Here is an 18,586-nt window from a genome sequence, read left to right as displayed (position 1 = left end):
CATCTCCAACTTCATCTTTCGCACCAGAGCTTAACCTCAACTAAATGGGAATTCTCACCATTCTCTTATCACACCAGGCTCTTCTTACAGGTGGGTCTCTTTGCCTAAAAAGCCCACTCACCCGCCCGCCCCACCCTCCGCCCTTTCCCCTTTCTCCCTCTGGAAAGCTGCTTCCATGTCTTCAAACCCCAGTGCAGCCATCACCACCTTTGGGAAATCTTTGCAGATGCCCTACAATCACCCAGTCTCTCTGAGCAATCTCTGTATCCCATTCATATATATATATATATATATTTTTTTTTTTGAGATGGAGTCTCGCTCTGTCACCCAGGCTGGAGTGCACTGGTGCAATTGCAGCTCACTGCAACCTCTGCCTCCTGGTTTCAAGCGATTCTCTTGCCTCAGCCTCCTGAGTAGTTGAGACTACAGGCACCCACCACCACACCCAACTAATTTTTGTATTTTTAGTAGAGACGGGATTTCACCATGTTGGTGAGGCTGGTCTTGAACTCCTGATCTCAGATGATCTGCCTGCCTCGGCCTCTCAAAGTGCTGGGATTACAGGCATGAGCTACCATGCCTGGCCTCCCATTCATATTTCTAACATTGATTCTTACCACATTATATGCTGATGCTTTTTCTTTTTTTTTAGAAAGGTCTCACTTTGTCACCCAGGCTGGAGTACAGTGGTATGATCATGGGTCACTGCAGCCTCGACGTCCTGGGCTCAGGGGATTCTTCCGCCTCAGCCTCCCGAGTAGCTGGGACTACAGGTGCATGCTACCACACCTGGCTAATTTTTTGTATTTTTAGTAGAGATGGGGTTTCGTTGTGTTGCTCAGGCTGGTTTTGAACTCCTGGACTCAAGCCATCTGCCTGCCTAGGCCTCCCAAAGGGCTGGGACTACAGGTGTGAGCCACCGTGCCTGGCCTCTGATGCACTTCTTTTTTTTGTGGTCCTCAACCTTTTTGGCACCATGGACCAGTTTCATGGAAAGCAATTTTTCCACAGTTGGTGGTGGTGGAGATGGTTTCAGGATGATTCAAGCATATTACCTTTATTGTGTACTTTCCTTCTATTATTACATTGTAATATATAATAATTACACAACTCACTATAAGGTAGAATCTGTGGGGGTCCTGAGCTTGTTTTCCCACAACTAGATGGTCCCGTCTGAGGGTGATGGGAGACAGTGACAGATCATCAGGCATCAGATTCTCATAAGGAGCACCCAACCTAGATCCCTCACATGCACAGTTCACAATAGGGTTTGTACCCCTATAAGAATCTGATGCCCCCGATGATTTGACAGGAGGCAGATGGTGATGCAAGTGATAAGGAGAGGATGTAAATACAGAAGAAGCTTCACTTAGGGACCACTGCTCTAGTTGTTCTTTTTTTTTTTGAGACAGAGTTTCACTCTTGTTGCCCAGGCTGGAGTGCAGCCAGATCGAGTGCGATCTCGGCTCTCTGCAATCTCCGCCTCCCGGGTTCAAGCGATTCTCCTGACTCAACCTCCCAAATAGCTGGGATTACAGGCATGTGCCACCATGCCTGGCTAATTTTGTATTTTTAGTAGAAACAGGGTTTCTCCGTGTTGGTCAGGCTAGTCTCGAATTCCCGACCTCAGGTGATCTGCCTGCCTCGGCCTCCCAAAGTGCTGGGATTACAGGTGTGAGCCATCTCGCCTGGCCAGAATGTCACTAATTTTTATTGCAAGGGTAAATGGCTTCTGAGATCTAAAATTTTACCAGGCAGGGTGACTGGCTCATTAGAGTGAAGGCTTTACTTTTAACTCTACTAAGTTAGAATTTGTGATAATTAAGACAGGAGCTGCTTAAAAGCAGCTAAAGCTCAGCATGGCTCCATCTGTGGGGAAAATTTTGCCAAAAAATTATGAAAACAATATTGTAGCCTATGCATTTGATTTAACAGAGCACGTTCAAAAAATAAAGTTACCATTTCCTATTATTATAGAATTTTGGCAAGCTGAAAACACCATCTGAAGAGTCCCCTTTCTCTACAAAAAAAAAAAACTCCAAACAAAAAATTTAAAAACCATTTCCATAACATTTCGATATATTCCCTCCATCTTTTCAAAAGACCATTTTGCACATACTTATGATCATGTATAGTATTTTAGATCCTGCTTTTACTATTATAAGTATTTCCCAAGTAGATTTTTTTAATTTTTTTTTTCAGACAGGGTCTCGCTGTCACCCAGGCTGGAGTGCAGCAGTGCGATCATAGCTCACTGCAGCCTTGACCTGGGCTCAAGCCATCCTCAGCCTCCAGAGTAGCTGGTCGCCATAGGCATGTGCCACCATGCCTAACTTTTTGATTTTTTGTGGAGACGGGGTCTCACCACCACACCTGCCTAGTTTTTAATTTTTGTAGAACTGGGGTCTTGCTATGTTGCCCAGGCTTGTCTTGGAACTCCTGGGCTCAAGCAGTCCTTCTGCCGTGGCCTGGGATGCCCACTCCCTATCCTCCTTCCCTGCCTGGCCAACTTCTGTTCATCTCTCAAGATCCAGCTCCTCTAGGAAGCCTCCCCTCTCCTCCCCTCCCTGGGCTCCTGCCACTATGGTCTAGCATGCTCTGTGCTCACCCCATCCAACACTTCCCACAGGGAGATGTAATGACCTGTCTCACCTCCACAGGGAAGGAAATGGAATGCAAGACTCAGACAGAGTCCCCAGTATTCTCTACATTTAAGGTGGATGCGGACTTCCCAACACACTGCGCACAGTGACTCAGGGCTTGCTGAATTGTTTATTAAGCTGTATATCTCCTTTCTTTTTTTTTTTTTTTGAGATGGAGTCTTTCTTACTCTGTCACCCAGGCTGGAGTGCAATGGCACAATCTCAGCTCACTGAAACCTCTGCCTCCTGGATTCAAGTGATTCTACTGCCTCAGCCTCCCAAGTAGCTGGGACTACAGGTGCACACCACCACGCCCTACTAATTTTTGTATCTTTAGTAGAGATGAGGTTTCACTGTGTTGGCCAGGCTGGTCTCAAACTCCTGACCTCAAGTGATCCACTGGCCTCGGCCTCCCAAAGTGCTGGGATTACAGGTGTGAGCCACTGTGCCTGGCCTGTTATCTCCTTTCTTAAGAATAAGAATAATAAAAAAACCCCCAGCATTTACATTGAATAGAGGGAAGACTACACCATTGTTCTAAATGGTTCAAAATTTGGCTTATCTATAGTAACCAGGTCGTTTTATTCATTTACTTGTTTCTATTATATATTCATGAATACTTCAATTTTCATATGTATTTCACATATATACCATTCAAATTAAACAATATACAACAGGTCATCGTTAACAATTATTAACATTTATTAAGCACCAAGAATATACTGTGATGGTTGCTGTATGAAAACATAATTATCGATATAGTATCCCTGCCATTGAGCTTACAATCTAAAATGAAACACAAGGCTATGAGCCTACCTAAAAACTTCCTTAACTTAGAAATGGCTACTTTGGCAAATGAGTGAGGCGAAATGACCTATTACTCAGGTGCAGTGCTAATAAGGCTTTGAGTATGATCCAAAGAATGTTTTACTTGTACCCATTTTTCCCGATTATATTACACTTGCTAAGAAAAACAGTACTTAGAATTTTGGCATGAACAATGAATTATTTCTAATTGTCTTGTAGGACTTTAAACAAAGAGATGCTTACTGGCCTAAGTTTTCCAGCAGCCAGGGAAAGCCCTATTAAAAATATTATGAACTAGACCAAGTTTCTCTTTTAATCCACTTAAACACTTTTTTTTTTTTTTTTTGAGACGGAGTCTTGCTCTGTCGCCCAGGCTGGAGTGCAGTGGCACGATCTCGGCTTACTGCCAAGATCCGTCTCCTGGGTTCAAGCCATTCTCCTGCCTCAGCCTCCTGAGTAGCTGGGACTACAGGTGCCCACCACCACGCCTGGCTAATGTTTTTTTGTATTTTTAGTAGAGATGGGGTTTCACCGTGTTAGCCAGGAAAGTCTCGATCTCCTGACCTCATGATCTGCCCCCCTCAGCCTCCCAAAGTGCTGGGATTACAGGAGTCAGTCACCACACCCAGCCCAGGTACACTTTTTAAACTTCTTCCTCTTCTCCTATACCTAAGGGCTCCAATGATACTACTTATCAGGGAAGAAAGTACTGTATCTAGATAAACTACCCTTAAGTATTACAGGCTTAGCAAGTTGAATTTCTAGAAAATACTCATTCATAGTTTATTTTTATTTTTTATTTTTATTTTTTTTGAGATGGAGCCTTGCTCTGTTGCTCAGGCTGGAGTGCAGTGGCGCAATCTTGGCTCACTGCAAGCTCTGCCTCCCAGGTTCCCGCCATTCTCCTGCCTCAGCCTCCTGAGTAGCTGGGACTACAGGTGCCCGCCACCACGCCCGGCTAATTTTTTTGCAGTAGAGATGGGGTTTCGGTGTTAGCCAGGATGATCTTGATCTCCTGACCTCGTGATCCACCTGCCTCGACCTCCCAAAGTGCTGGGATTACAGGTGTGAGCCACCGCGCCTGTCCACTAATTCATATTTTAAAAGAGGACTGAGCAAAGACAGCAATGGAACCTCTGGCTACAGGAGATGTCTGGCTATGCCTGATATGTAAACAAACACAAGCAGTCGAGTTCAGGCCATGCATCTTCAAAGTGATGAAGAATATATGTAAATGCTTGTTTTTCTCCTCCATATTTCTCGTGTAGAGGTATATGAGAATTTAGCATCAAGACTCTATACCGCAAACCCTGTCCTATGTTGCCTATATTCATAGTATAATATTTAATAAATACTCCCAAGGTTGTCATTGCTGGTCACATATTAGCTGACAAAGGCACACTGAAGGGACTTTGATTCTTACTGTCAAATGCAAAGATTGTTTTAAACTACTGAACACATACAATCTTAAACTACGTGATTATTATTTTCAATCATTTATGATAATTTTAATTCTAAAAGATTACTAAAAAAATTGGTTGTAGGGTATCTGAAAACAAAAATAGAATGTAGTCTATAAAGTACATGCACAGAATTTTTAAAAATGCAGGCATACAAATATCTAATGGCAGAGTGGTAATAATCTGAGACTTTTTAAAAATGGCAAAACCATATTTCAGCAATTTTTGGAAAAAAAAATACTTTCCCTAAGAAGTCTCTCTTGGCAACTTTCTTTTTAAGTAACAAAGCAGCAGCAACATTTTTAAATGTTCATAAAACTTGCTTTCCATTAACAAGTTTATTAAGGAAGAGTGGTCCTGAAACTTCAGGGTAAAACTTTTGATAAAAATAGAATCACTAATTTTGACCTAAAACAGACACTAAAACAGCCCTCCTTCCAATTTAAGAGTGTCATTTATACCTCCTACTTATAGTAAATAAATCCAATTAATTATCAGATTTGAAATGGAAAATCTGAAACATATCAACATCATTTTCTTCTAATAAGATAACAGAAATTAACTTCAATGGATTTCCCCAAAAAGAGGAGAATAGAGTTTCTAAAAACATAATTACAGCTGTGGTAAATGAATCTGGGTTTCCCAATCTCAGATCTCAATGCACTTAGTTTTACTTGGTATTCTGTGAGATGGCTAGAATTTCTGATTTAAGTATGTAGTATGTATTTTTTTAAGGCAAGGCAAGTTTGAGTATGTATAAAGCATAGATATTAGCATGGTTATAAGGGCAATATGACCGACATACACATTCAGTTTTCTGAAGCAATACATTCCAAGCTACATACAATTTAATTTCATGTCCTATTCTAAGACTACATGCTTAACATTAAGCTTAGAAACATAATTGCTGTAATACATTAAAAATACTTCATTTTCCAATATTGTAAAGTATATTTCCAAATACCTGGTATAAATTTTTTTGCACAAAAATTTAAAAGACATCCTACTAGCTAGCTATTACTACTGTGTTAAGTAATCATTTGAAGGAAGAATTCACAAGGAGAGCAGGTTATAAAACTAAGCATAATAATTATTGCATTTAACTAAAAAAAAATCAAGTAGTTCTGAATTACACTTGTTTTCTGTCTTAGCAATGTGCATATTCACTTTATAGCTACTAGTTTGATAAATATACTAAAGATTGTATAAGATTTGTTTTTCTTGTTTTTGTTTTTCTTGGGTGGTTATTTTTCTTTTCTGTGTCCTTCCCCAACAGCAGTTGGAATTTTCTTTTGAATACAAAGTAAATTAATGTTTATACTGTTTTTTCACCTGAGTCATGTAAAAGGTGGCTCCTTTCATTTTAAAAAGTCATATTTAATTTTGGGGGCCTTAATTAAAATTTAACATTTAACCACGTCTTTTTTTTTTTGTAAACATTCTACATGTCAACAAATGGATAAGGGTTAACAAAGGCAAATACTGACTTCATCTGTGTTTTAAACACGATTATATGAATTTTTCTTTTTTAATTAAAAAAATGACATAAAACCATTCATACAGGTCCTCTTCTCTCTCAACTGCTTTGAGATATAGCTTTAAATATGGGTAGATCAAGACAAGTAATGTTGGTAATCTCTTATCTTGCATAGAAAAGAAAAAATAAAGGAACTTACTTCCTTCCTAAGGTCTCAGCTAGTTTCTTAAGTCTTTTCTTCAGCTCCAATGGAAATTTCTCATAGCACTTCTTACAGACTGGCTTCATGTCGGACTCCACAAACTTATTCCTAAAGATAATAATTATAAAAAACAAGAAATTAGTGGAAACATATTCAACAAAGATATATAAATGATGTGAAGTAATTGTACCGAACTAAACGAAGGCCACTAGGTGATGATAGTATATTCATGTTAGTAAAAAACCATAATTCTAACCTCAATTCTTATTGTGATATATATATAAAAATTTAGTATCATTTGAAAAAAAAGTCCTTGTAAATTTGTTCTATACATCCATCTGTGTAACATAGACTGTAGATTACATTTTATTCAGTACTAAGTAAACAGGAAATCTAATGTAAATATAATTTACTTAAATACAGTCAATCACTTTTTTTTTTTTTTTTTTGGAAACAGAGCCTCGACTGTCACCCAGGCTGGAGTGCAGTGGTGATGACAGCTCGCTGCAGCCTCTAACTCCTGGACTCAAGCCATCCTTCCCACCTCAGCCTCCTCAACAGCTGGGACACAGGTGCATACTACTATGCCTGGCTAACTTAAAAATTTTTTTTGTAGAGACAGGGTCCTGCCGTATTGCCTAGGATGGTAATCACATTGTAGAATACCTTAAAGATAAATTTATCTAAAGGAAAGAATCATATTTTTATAATGTGAATGATTTCTTTATTGGAGGCAACATGATCTTACTTAGTACTTTAAATTAGGTAGCCATGAGGTTTAATTAATTTTAAATTATAAGGGGTTATTTTGGTTATCTGACAGAAAGGTTGGAAGAAAGTTTTTAATCACTCTTAACATAAATGTAACCAGATCACCTGTGGTTGTATTGTAAGCGGTAGCTATTTGAAGAACTCAACTATTCTTTTCAAAAGCTAGAGCAATACACATTATTAATTTATTTTCAAAATGGTCCTGGAGAAGACAACTTTTCAGATAGCCTCCTGACCATCTGTAATGCATTTCCAACAGGTAACCACAGGAGCTTATTACTGTTGAAATCCACAGTGTTTAATTTTGAATTGAGTAAATATACAACGTGGTAACTTGTTCATTGTCTGTGAAATTATATTCAGATAGCATTTGTGAAATAAATCTAGTGGTATATTGCTATCTATGACAAAAATTATAAAATCTGCTGATATTTTTACTGCATTTAAACATTATATTAAACTAGACTTTGCTTCAAGATCATTTTAAAGGACAATGTTAGTAACAAAGGAAATTCCTAAACACATATTTAAAACGAAAAATCTTCTATTTTAAAACACCACACTGGGAATTATTTTACGGCTTTTCTCCCAAGGTCATCTTACAGCAAAAGCTATTAAAACTGCCATTTTTTTGATAAAAGAAAAAAAATTATTCCTGTTTTCAGACAGACTACCTTAGCAAGCTTTCCAGTTTTAATCTTTTTTATATTATTTTTTTTGAGACAGAGTCTCACTCTGTCGCCCAGGGTGGAATGCAGTGGCACGATCTCGGCTCACTGCAACCTCTGCCTCTCAGGCTCAAGCGATTCTCCTGTCTCGGCCTCAGGAGTAGCTGGGATTACAGGCACCCGCCACCATGCCTGGCTAATTTTTTTGTATTTTTAGTAGAGACGGGGTTTCACCATGTTGCCCAGGCTGATCTCAAGTGATCTGCTGCCTTGGCATCTCAAAGTGCTGGGATCACAGGCGTGAGCCACCATGCCCGGCTTCATTGTTTTAATCTTACATTTACATTTAATTCCTCTTTATAGAAGGAAACATGTAAACTGAAACAAAATATTTTTAGAGCTCCAAACACAATGGTAACTATGAGGGAAAACTGGAACAATCATGCTAGTAATTTAAGAGAATTTCAAAGATTGAAATACTTCTCATAAAAATCAGGAATAAAAAAAGTGTTTGAAGACACTGAGGAAATGAATTCATAAACAGGAGCATATGGGTATTGTATGAATGCATATTTGAACATCACAGAAGAAGATGTCTTACGTAAATCAGATGGACTTTGCTTAGATATGAAACATGCTGAAAGATTTTTTTTTTTTGAGACAGAGTCTCACTCTGTTGCCCAAGCTGGAGTGCAGTGGCAGTCATGGCTCACTGCAGCAGCCTCAGCCTCCTGAGTAGCTGGGACTATAGGTATGGGCCACCACGCCTGGCTAATTTGTTTATTTTTTTTGACGGATGGGGTCTAGGCATGTTGTCCAGGCTGGTCTCAAAATCCTGGGCTCAGGCAATCCTTCCGCTCTGGCTTCCTAAAGTGCCGGGATTATAGGCGTGAGCCACCATGCCTGGCCATGTTGAAATAATTTAATACATAACTTAGAACATATGCATTTTAAAAAATATCAAACAACACTTATAATTTATCAATTAAATGATGTGGCAAGGAAACCAAAAATCAGGATTTTAAAAGCTACAGTTAATCAGACAAAAATTCTTTAAAATGCTTTCCAGGGTCTATTACGAGATTAGAATTCTTCCCTTTAAATCCATTTAAAAAAAATGAAAGAAATGTATACCATATGGTGTTTAAAAAATGAGGTGAGTGAGTGAGTCTACAGAGTAAGTGAAGTACATGACCACAAAATTGTATTAAGTATGGGGTGTATTCATTTAATTTTCATAATTTTAGCAGTTATGCAAAAGGACCAATTCTACATAGGACAAACACTTGAATTTCAATCTCTGATGACTACAAATACATGCCCAAAAGTTGCAGGGGGGGAGGAAAGCAAAAGACAGAAACAGAATAAAGCTGGAAACTACGTCAGGCAAATTTGCCTCCTGTTTTATTGCTAAATAAGATAGCTACAAAGATAACAACCTACATCCCTCCCTCATCATTCACCCACAAGAAAACTCCTTATGGATAAAGGACAGACACAACTCAAAGTCATCCCTTTGAGGCTCACCTGAGACAAATGCATAACTGATTGCTTCCTCTACCCTATTGTTCATGTAAAAATGTAGGTTCACTGAGCCAGACACAATTGTGTATTCATTGGAAGGCTGATCAAGGACTCAAAAGAATGCCAACTTTTTGTCTCTTATCTACTTCTGGCCTGGAAACCCCCTACTTTGAATTGTTCCGCCTTACTGGACCGAACCAATGTACATCTTACATATATTGATTGATGTCTCATGTCTCCCTGAAATATATCAAAGCAACGTGTACCCCGACCACCCCGGGGCGCATGTTGTCAGGACCTCCTGAGGCTGTGTCATGGGTGCGTCATTAACTTTGGCAAAATACACCTTCTAAATTGAATAAGACTTGTCTCAGATACTTTTTGGTTTACAGCAATGATGACAATCATGATGTAGCACTAGAGACAACTAAAGGGCTCAGAATCTTTCTCATGTCCCCGTCCTCTCAGGGCCGTGTGCCACCCACCAAAACCAAGAGACTGTGAAATAAAATCTACAGAACAAGCACAAGGCACACTGATGGACAGTCACGGAACCAGGAGCGATAAAGAAAATGCAGCAGAGACACCAACTAACAACCATAAATAATGATATCCAAGAGTCAGTGAGTGCTTCCTATCACATCCCTTAATCCTTCCCATGGCTTCTGAGATAGGTGTTAGTTACAAATGAAGAAACTGAGGCACGAAGAGACTGAATAACTACTAAGGAGGTGGTGGAGTCAAGTTTTAAACCTAGGCACTCTGAGTCCAGAGCCTATGTTGTTAATCCCTATGTGAGAAAATGGTAAACATAATTACTGGGAAGCACAATGGTTAGCCAGAAAAGATTAGGGAGTGGGTACCAGATAGGACTGGAAGCAGGGGACCAAGTCTTTCTACTTTGAACCCTAAAAATCTCAGAGGATAGGTCAAGAACTCAAAGGCTGTGGGCTACAGATCCTGCCCAGGCCCAAAGCCTGTGGCTGACGAAACAAGGGAACCACCATATTTAAATAAGAAAGGAACAACCTCATGGTTTAAAATTTTTCCTTTCAATTTATCTACATTTCCGAATTTTTTAGGTTTCTTCTTTACAATGACCATGTGAAACAGTGAGGAGGCAGGGAGGGAGGGAAAGAAAGAGACAGACAGACAGATGGATGAGGACAGAGGCAGGCTGACTCAGACCAGAAATTTAATGCATCTGGTGGGGGTGGCATGGTAGGAGGCAGGAAGCCACATAAGCCTTCTGCTCAGAATTCTCCCTCACAGTCTCCCCAGTGCTCACATCTTACGTGACTACAGTACAGGAGCAAAACCAGGAATCTGACATTGCAACAATGCGTGTGTGAGGGTCTCTGTCATTTCATCACACGGGCAGCTTCCTGTAACAACAGCCTCTATCAAGTTACAGGACTATTCCATCACCACAGACTTCTCTTTCATGTTATCTCTGACCATCACATACCTCTGCACACTCCAACACTCCTAACCTCTGGCAACCACTCATGTGTTTTTCATTTATATGATTCTGTTATTTAAAGAATGTTACCAAATGGAATCGTTCATGTGACATCGTAAGGCTTTTCATTCAGCACAATGCCCTGAGACCAATCCAAGTTGCTCCACGTGTCCACAGTTTGCTCTTGTTTACTGCCAAGTAGTATTCCATGACATGGATGCATAGTTTGTTTCACTGTTCACCCGCTGAAGGGCATTTAAGTACTTTCCTTCCAATTTGTGGCACTGTGAATAAAACTATAGAAATTTCTGTATTGAATATATTTTTATTTCTCTGGGATAAATGGTCAACAGTAAAATTGCTGAGTTGTATGGTAAGTGAATGCTTAGTTTTTAAAGAAACTGCCTGTGATATTGTGACTTTTCATAATAAATCTATTCTTGGTCTCTGCCCCCATCTCCTGGCACAGGACTCCTAAAACTCTTGGACTCTCTGAAGTGGTAAGTGTCTTTTGTAGGCTAATGTGACAGGTGTGGGGGTGGCTGCTGGAGAATCAACCATGCAATAAGAAGGCTGCAACTTTCAGCTCCAGCTCCAGCCCCAACCCCTTGGAAGGGAGAGGAGCTGGGGATTTGCATTTTGAATTCAGATAAAGGGGACTGCATCAATGTTCTGTTAGTGCTTAAATGTCTTTGGAAGTGTTTTCTTTCAGAGAGCTTTTGAAAAAGTGAATTAAAAAATGCTGGCTCCTTATTGCACACATCTCTGGGGACAGGATAGAAATAAATTGGAAAGACAATATATAGACTGTGTGTTCCATGACCCTGTGCTAGGGAGATGAACTACTGGCTCTTCCTTTACCAACCCTCACTCCCACCCTCGCCCTTTTCCATAACAACAGGAGCTGTCTGGACTCCTGCCAGTGTTGCACAAAGCATTTTGCACCTATTTCCTACACTTGCAATAACCCTCGGAGGCAAAGATGATTATTCCCATTTTACGGATGAAGAAACTGAGGCTCCCAAAGATCAACTAACTTGCTACAAATCACACTGCTTGGTGAGTGGTGGAATTCTAATTTATCTGATTTCAAGGGTGAACATCAATGTGCATCTCAGAGTTCTGTTAAAGTCATGTGACCCAGAGAGAAACCCACCCCCAACTCTCTGTCAAAAACTTCCCAGGACTCGTGCGAGTGAGGGCAAACCATCTTCTACCTGCAGAACTCCCCTTCTGATTCTGGCAGCATCAGCGAGGCCATGGGGTTCTTCATCAGATCAGCCACCACGGGGTCCTTGGCTGTCGTGTAGAAGAAAGGAATCCCAGTGCTATTGTTGAAGGGGCCATCACTGATGGGCAGGCAGTTCCCAAATGGCAGTCCTTGGATCTAACAAACACCAAAAGAGGCTTTTTCAGTGCAGAGCTGTGGCTCGACTTGATCTGGAAGCTTAGCTTCTGCCTCTGGCTAGGAAATACAACACCAGGGATGAGGGGGGATCATAGCATCACAGTGGCTCTGACAGGTAGTAAATCAAGGTGAGGTGATCCCCAGTCTGCCCAATTCACTCCGTGATGGCTGTAGAATTTCTCCATAGGAGATACTTAGCAGTGGCATCCTGTTTGGAAGGGGTGGTGAAAGGATTCTCCTTGAAGCTGCCTGTGCATGGCAAATATACTCACTTTGTTAAATTTCATGTTCTTTTGGGGAGGGACAGTGACATTTATGGGGGGCTGGCGCTAAGCCTTTTCCACAAGCTGCCTGTTACAGCCCCACTGCCTTAACTCCCAAGGTTAATTGCCTGTCCCAAATTTTGAGCAACTTTAGGGAGGATGTTTAAGTCTTTAACGTCTTGCCTGCTCTTCGGACTTCAGGAACTTTCTATTATAATTTCTTTTAGGGCTACATCACTTTCCCATTTATTAGCTGCATTTTTATTGTAATCAATAATATTTCATTGTATGACTCAGCAAGTTATGAGAAACTGATTTGTTACCCTTTTTGCATAAAGGAAGCCACAGAAACATGACATGCCAATTTTTCTTCATGATCACCCACTAGGGTGGGAGAAGGGTGGTGCTATAGTTTGGATATCCGTCCCTCCAAATCTCATGTGAAATTCTGATCCCCGGTGTTGGAGGGGAGGACAAGTGGGAAGGGTTTGGGTCATGGGGGTGGATCCCTCATGAATGGCTTGGTGCCCTCCTCGAGGTACTGAGTGAATGGTCCCTCTGTTAGTTTCCTTGAGAGTTCCCCTGAGAGAAGGCTTAAAAAAGCCTGGTGCCAACTGGGCGTGGGGACTCACCCTGTAATCCTAGCACTTTGGGAGCCCAACAGTTCAGGATCAGCGTGGGCAAGATGGTGAGACCCCCATCTCTACAAAAAGTTTTTAAAAAAATTAGATTGGCATGGTGGCACACATCTGTAGTCCCAGTTACTCGAAAGGCTGAGGCAGCAGGGTTGCTTGAGCCCAGGAGTTTGAGGCAGCAGTGAGCTATGATCGCACCACCGCATTCCAGCCTGGGTGACAGAGCCAGACCCCATCTATAAAATAAATAAATAAAAATAAGAGCCTGGCACCTTCCCCTCTCTCTTGCTTTCTTTGTTGCCATGTGATCACTGCACACACCGGCTCCACACCTTCCACCATGAGTGGAAGCAGTCTGAGGCCTCCCCAGAAGCAGAGGCTGCGCCATGCTTTCTGAACAGCATGCAGAACTGTGAGCCAAATACACCTCTTTTCTTTATAAATTACCCAGCCTCAGGTATTTGTTTACAGTAATACAGATGGACTAAGACAGGTGGTATATCATGTTTCTGTGACTGCAGATATAAACAAAAATATTTATTTATTTATTTATTTTATTAGTATTTTTTTTTTTGAGACACAGTCTCACTCTGTTGCCCAGGCTGGCATTCGTGGCACGATTTTGGCTCACTGCAGCCTCCATCTCCTGGGTTAAGCGATTCTTGTGCCTTAGCCTCCCAAGTTGCTGGGATTACAGGTGCATGCCACCACGCCTGGCTATTTTTGTGTTTTTAGTAGAGACAGGGTTTCACCATGTTAGCCAAGCTGGTCTTGAACTCCTGACCTCAAGTGATCTGCCCGCCTCGGCCTCCCAAAGTGCTGGGATTACAGGTGTGAGCCACGACGCCAGGCAAACAAAAATATTTAGTGCTGAGGTTTTCCCAAATCATGCCAGTCAAGCATCCCAATTTTCCACGATTTTATCCCTAACAAAGTGCACCTTGTTGTTACTTAGCTCAGAATTCAGGGGTTGTCTTTGTCCTTGAAATGTTGCATGATAATGGTGTGTAGAATTATAAAAGGCAGGGCTTTAATTTTTCAGGAACATGAAATGTTAAGAAATCTTCCAAAATGGTAACATAACTTTGTTCATATATCCCATTTTTCAGTTTGTCATAGCTGCCCAGAGTCATGCTTTGCGTACATGGCAGTACATTGTGTAAATGCTTTCTGAATTTATTGTTTAAATCAAATGTCAATAAGGATTAGAAAGAGGAACTCCTAACAAAGCTAAGAGAAGGAATGTTGAAAGTCAAAATATCTCTAATACATTGGCACTAGACTTTATTTAATTTCTTGAAAAGATTTGTGTTTTCAACTAAGATCAGTGTCATCTTTAACCTTTATGTCTTTTTAAGATGTGTCTTAGGAGTGCAAGATACAGTTGTGAAAAATCATCTGGATGTTGAGAATATCCAACTGGATCTGCATTTGACACTTAAGAGGTTAAGACCATTGCCAAACTCGAAATAAAGTTGCCATTTAGGTAGTTTTTAAGCAAAAAAGGACCTTAAAAACTAAACCTAATTTTATAGACGAGGAAAGCAAAGTGGAGAAGCCAGTGACTTGGCCACAGTCTTGGTGAGACCCAGAGCTGGGGCAAGAACCTGGCCAATGTCCTATGCCTTCTATAAAAGATTATTTCTTTTTTTGCAGGAAGTAAAGAGGAGTTCACATTACTGCCCTGTAGCTCTTTCATCTCTCTTAAAACCCCCAAAAGCCTTCTGGAGGCATGGAAGTTACATCTGCATTACTTATCCATGTCATTCTAGGTGGAATCATGTCTAACAGGTGAGTAAAGCATTTGCGAACTGAACAATTAAAAGTGCAGCGAATAGCTCATTCCAGCATTTACACACTTTGCATAATAAGCCTCCTTTCCAGAAAAAATCTTGAACTCCATTTTCTTAAATGCAGATTTCCATCGCAGCCCTGGTGCTGTCTCTCTCCCCATCCCCGCTTCAGCTCCAGGTCAGAAGGTGATGGGGAGTTCAGGTCTATGGGTTTGTGCCCTGCGCTGGGAAGGGCTGTTCCCGCCTACTCTGCGATTCCAAAGGCTCTGTGGCTGCTTTGGTCCAGGTCTCGGTCAGACGCTGGTTAGGTGTCCGTCTCTCTGCCTGGCCACCTCAAGGTGGGGATTCGGTACTCAACCCTACCTGGCAGGAAGCCTGGTTATTCATGTCCCTCTCCGACCCTCCCCCGACTTCGCCAGGCTCACGGAGGCACCATCGCCTTCCATTATGTACAGTGCCCAGGGTCCCGTCCAGCGCACCGGGCACGTCTGGTGGACCCGGATCCCAGTCCCGAGCGGTCGCGAGCACGTCCCAGTCCCCGTCCCCCTGCCGCCGCCTGAATGCCAGGCACCCTCGCGCTCCCCGCCGGGCGCTTACCTTCTCGTGGGCGGACACGGTGGCCAGGCAGCCCCAGACGCTGGCGTGGGCCAGGGAGCGGGCGGTGGCGGCGCGCAGTCTAGAGCCCCGGGGCGCACCGGCCGCCTGGCCGCCCTCGCGCCGGTAGGAGAACACCCCGGGCGGCGCGGGGGGCGGCCTGGCGCGGGCGGCGCCCGCCCGGGGCCGCAGGTGCGCGTCCTCCTTATGAGCCGAGGCGGGGAAGCTTTGCTGCCAGATGCTGCCCGAATCCTCCTGCAGCGCGGGCATAGCCTCCTCAGTGGAGGCGCTGTCCAGCTCCTGTGCACCTCGTTGGTGACGGCCCAGGACACGGAGCTTACGATCACGTAGCCCGCGCCCGGGGACAGCAGGGCGCTGCGGCACAGCAGCCAGGAGAGGCGGGTCCCCGGCCGCGCCGGCCGCCGGCCGCGGCGCACGGACATCTTGCAGGCGGCACGCCCGGCCGCCGGGGCCGCCAGTAGCGCTAGTGCCGGGGAGCCCGGCAGCGCCCCCCTGCGGCGGAAGCAAGGAGCCCGCGCCTCCTTCCCACCCCTGCAGGATCCCGGGCGCGGTCCTCGGCGCGAGTCCCGGCGAATCCCTGCAGCCGCGCGCCAAGCTCAGAAGTCCAGGCTTGCAGAATACCAGGTTCCACGCACACGCCGCGCATCCTGCGGAGTCCTCCTGGCGTTCCAGGTCCCGGGATGGGTTCGTTTCCTGCAGGATGGCACAGGTTCCGCAGCCAGAGGGAGGGTGTTCAAATCCCGGCTTAATACACGCCTCTGCTCAACAGCTGTGAGACCTGCCAAGCTACTTAACCTCTCTGTGCCCATTTCCTTCATTAGGTGACAAAGATAATGTCTACCTCTTAAGGATGATGGATGGGACGGTCGAACGATTAATATTTGAAGAGGCTTGGAACAGTGTGTGGCATGGAGCAAACGCTCTACAGTAGTCCCTTGGTATCCGAGGGGTATTGGTTCCAGGACCCCCGTGGATACCAAAATCCAGGGATGCTGAAGTCCCTTATAAAAAAATAGTGCAGCATTTGCATATAACCCATGCACATCTTCCTTTAATATCTAAATTGCTTATAAAATGCCTAATACAATGTAAATACTATGTAAATTGCTGTTTACTGTGTTGTTTAGGGAATAGAACAAGAAAGAAAGCCAATATGTGTTCAGTACAGATGCAATCACCCTTTTTTATTTTTTATTTTTCTGATGAAGGGTCTTGCTCTGTCCTCCCAGGCTGGAGTGCGGTGGCACAATCACAGCTCCCTGCAGCCTCAACTTCCCAGGCTCAGGTGATCCTCCTGCCTCAGCCTCCAAAAGTGCTGGGATTACAGGTGTGAACCACTGCGTCCAGCTTTTTTTTCTTCAAATATTTTCAGTCTGTGGTTGGCTGGGAACCCACAGATACGAAGGACTGACTGGATTTAGTTAGCTAGACACAAGGTAGGGATTGTTATCATCATCTTATTAGAGGAGAAAACTGAATAAATGGTGAAGGTAAGATTAGCACCAATTCCATCTGATGCCCATTCTCTTTCTCTGCAAGGACGATAACCCTTCTTACACTTTGCTGTGTCAGGAGGGCATCGCAGCCAGTTCATCTAATAGCAGAATCAAATTATTTGCATTTAAGCTGAAACAAACTGACCGAGGCCACATGGACAAATACCGCCTTGGCCAAGCCCCTCATTCCAGGTCATCAGAACTCCGGTCCAAGCCCTGGAAAGGAAAAATGCGGAGGAATATGGCAGGCTTTTGGCTGTTTTCTTTTCTTTTCCCTCCCTCCCTCCCCGCCTCCCTCTCCTACCTTCCTTCCTTCCTTCCTTCCTTCCTTCCTTTCTTTCTTTCTTTCTTTCTCTCTCTCTTTCTTTCTTTCTTTCTCTTTCTTTCTTTCTCTCTCTTTCTCTCTTTCTCTCTTTCTTTCTTTTTTGAGACAGAATCTCGCTCTTTCGCCAGGCTGGAGTGCAATGGCACACTACAACCTCTGCCTCCCGGGTTCAAGCGATTTTTCTGCCTCAGTCCCCCGAGTACCTGGCACTGCAGGCGCCCGCCACCACACCCAGCAAATTTTTGTATTTTTAGTAGAGATGGGGTTTCACCATGTTGGCCAGGATGGTCTCGGTCTATTGACCTCATGATCCACCCGCATCGGCCTCCCAAAGTGCTGGGATTACAGGCTTGAACCACCGCACCCGGCCATGGCTATTTTCTTACTCCTGCCTCCTCATGGGAGAAGTGACCCATATGATGTATGAGTTTCGAAAGGCAAGCTTAACATGCTTTTCTCAGCCCCTGCAAAGCTATTCTTTTCTGAATGATCTGTTCACCCTTCTCTTCTGTCTTGCCTGAGCTGTCCTGCCCCTTCAGCAGGTGAGAGGTCGCCCCGCCCTGTCTGTGACTAAGGGAGTAAGGTCAGTTGCAGAACCTAATAGGAATCCTATTTGGTCAAAATTTCCCATTAGCTTTACTTCTATTACGCTTTCTGATTCTTGAGTTTTATTTCCCAAATTAGTTCCACACTCAAAGGGGATTTAAGAGGGTGATCAATAATCACTCTTCAAACCCCATCACACAACTTGTGCCAGAACATAGTAAATGCTCCATTAATGACAGCAATTGTTGTTTGTTTTGGCCATTTACCCCTGAATATTCAACAGATCCCTCAAACTCAAATTTTGGAAGATAATTCTCCATGGATTTCCTGGTTTCCTGCAGAATCCAAACCTGTTTGAATAACCTTGAAAAGCTAGAGATAGTGTCTTTCTGGAGAGATTTAGGGATCTATTTTGCAGAGGCATCCCAGGTAGTAAAGATATGGATAGGAATATTTTTATATATATATAGAAAATATATATATATATTTGAA

General features: G+C 43.0%; 1 protein-coding gene across 1 annotated transcript in view; it reads right to left on the bottom strand.

Annotated features, from left to right (window-relative positions):
* LOC112131959 (uncharacterized) overlaps nt 1-18,586 on the bottom strand; it is a 55,141-nt gene that overhangs the window by 33,507 nt on the left and 3,048 nt on the right. The window contains exons 2-5 of the mRNA XM_063713812.1: nt 18,361-18,444; nt 15,710-16,420; nt 12,231-12,400; nt 6,586-6,696 (exon numbers count right to left, since the gene is read on the bottom strand). Of these exons, the coding sequence (XP_063569882.1) occupies nt 6,586-6,696; nt 12,231-12,400; nt 15,710-16,420; nt 18,361-18,444 (1,076 nt within the window). The remainder of the gene's footprint in view (nt 1-6,585; nt 6,697-12,230; nt 12,401-15,709; nt 16,421-18,360; nt 18,445-18,586) is intronic.

The sequence above is a fragment of the Pongo abelii genome, chromosome 12 (genome assembly GCF_028885655.2).
Source record: "Pongo abelii isolate AG06213 chromosome 12, NHGRI_mPonAbe1-v2.0_pri, whole genome shotgun sequence".
Classification (NCBI taxonomy): Eukaryota; Metazoa; Chordata; class Mammalia; order Primates; family Hominidae; genus Pongo; species Pongo abelii.
The sequence above is the reverse complement of the archived record's forward strand: the minus strand, read 5'-3'. Positions and strand labels throughout refer to the sequence as shown.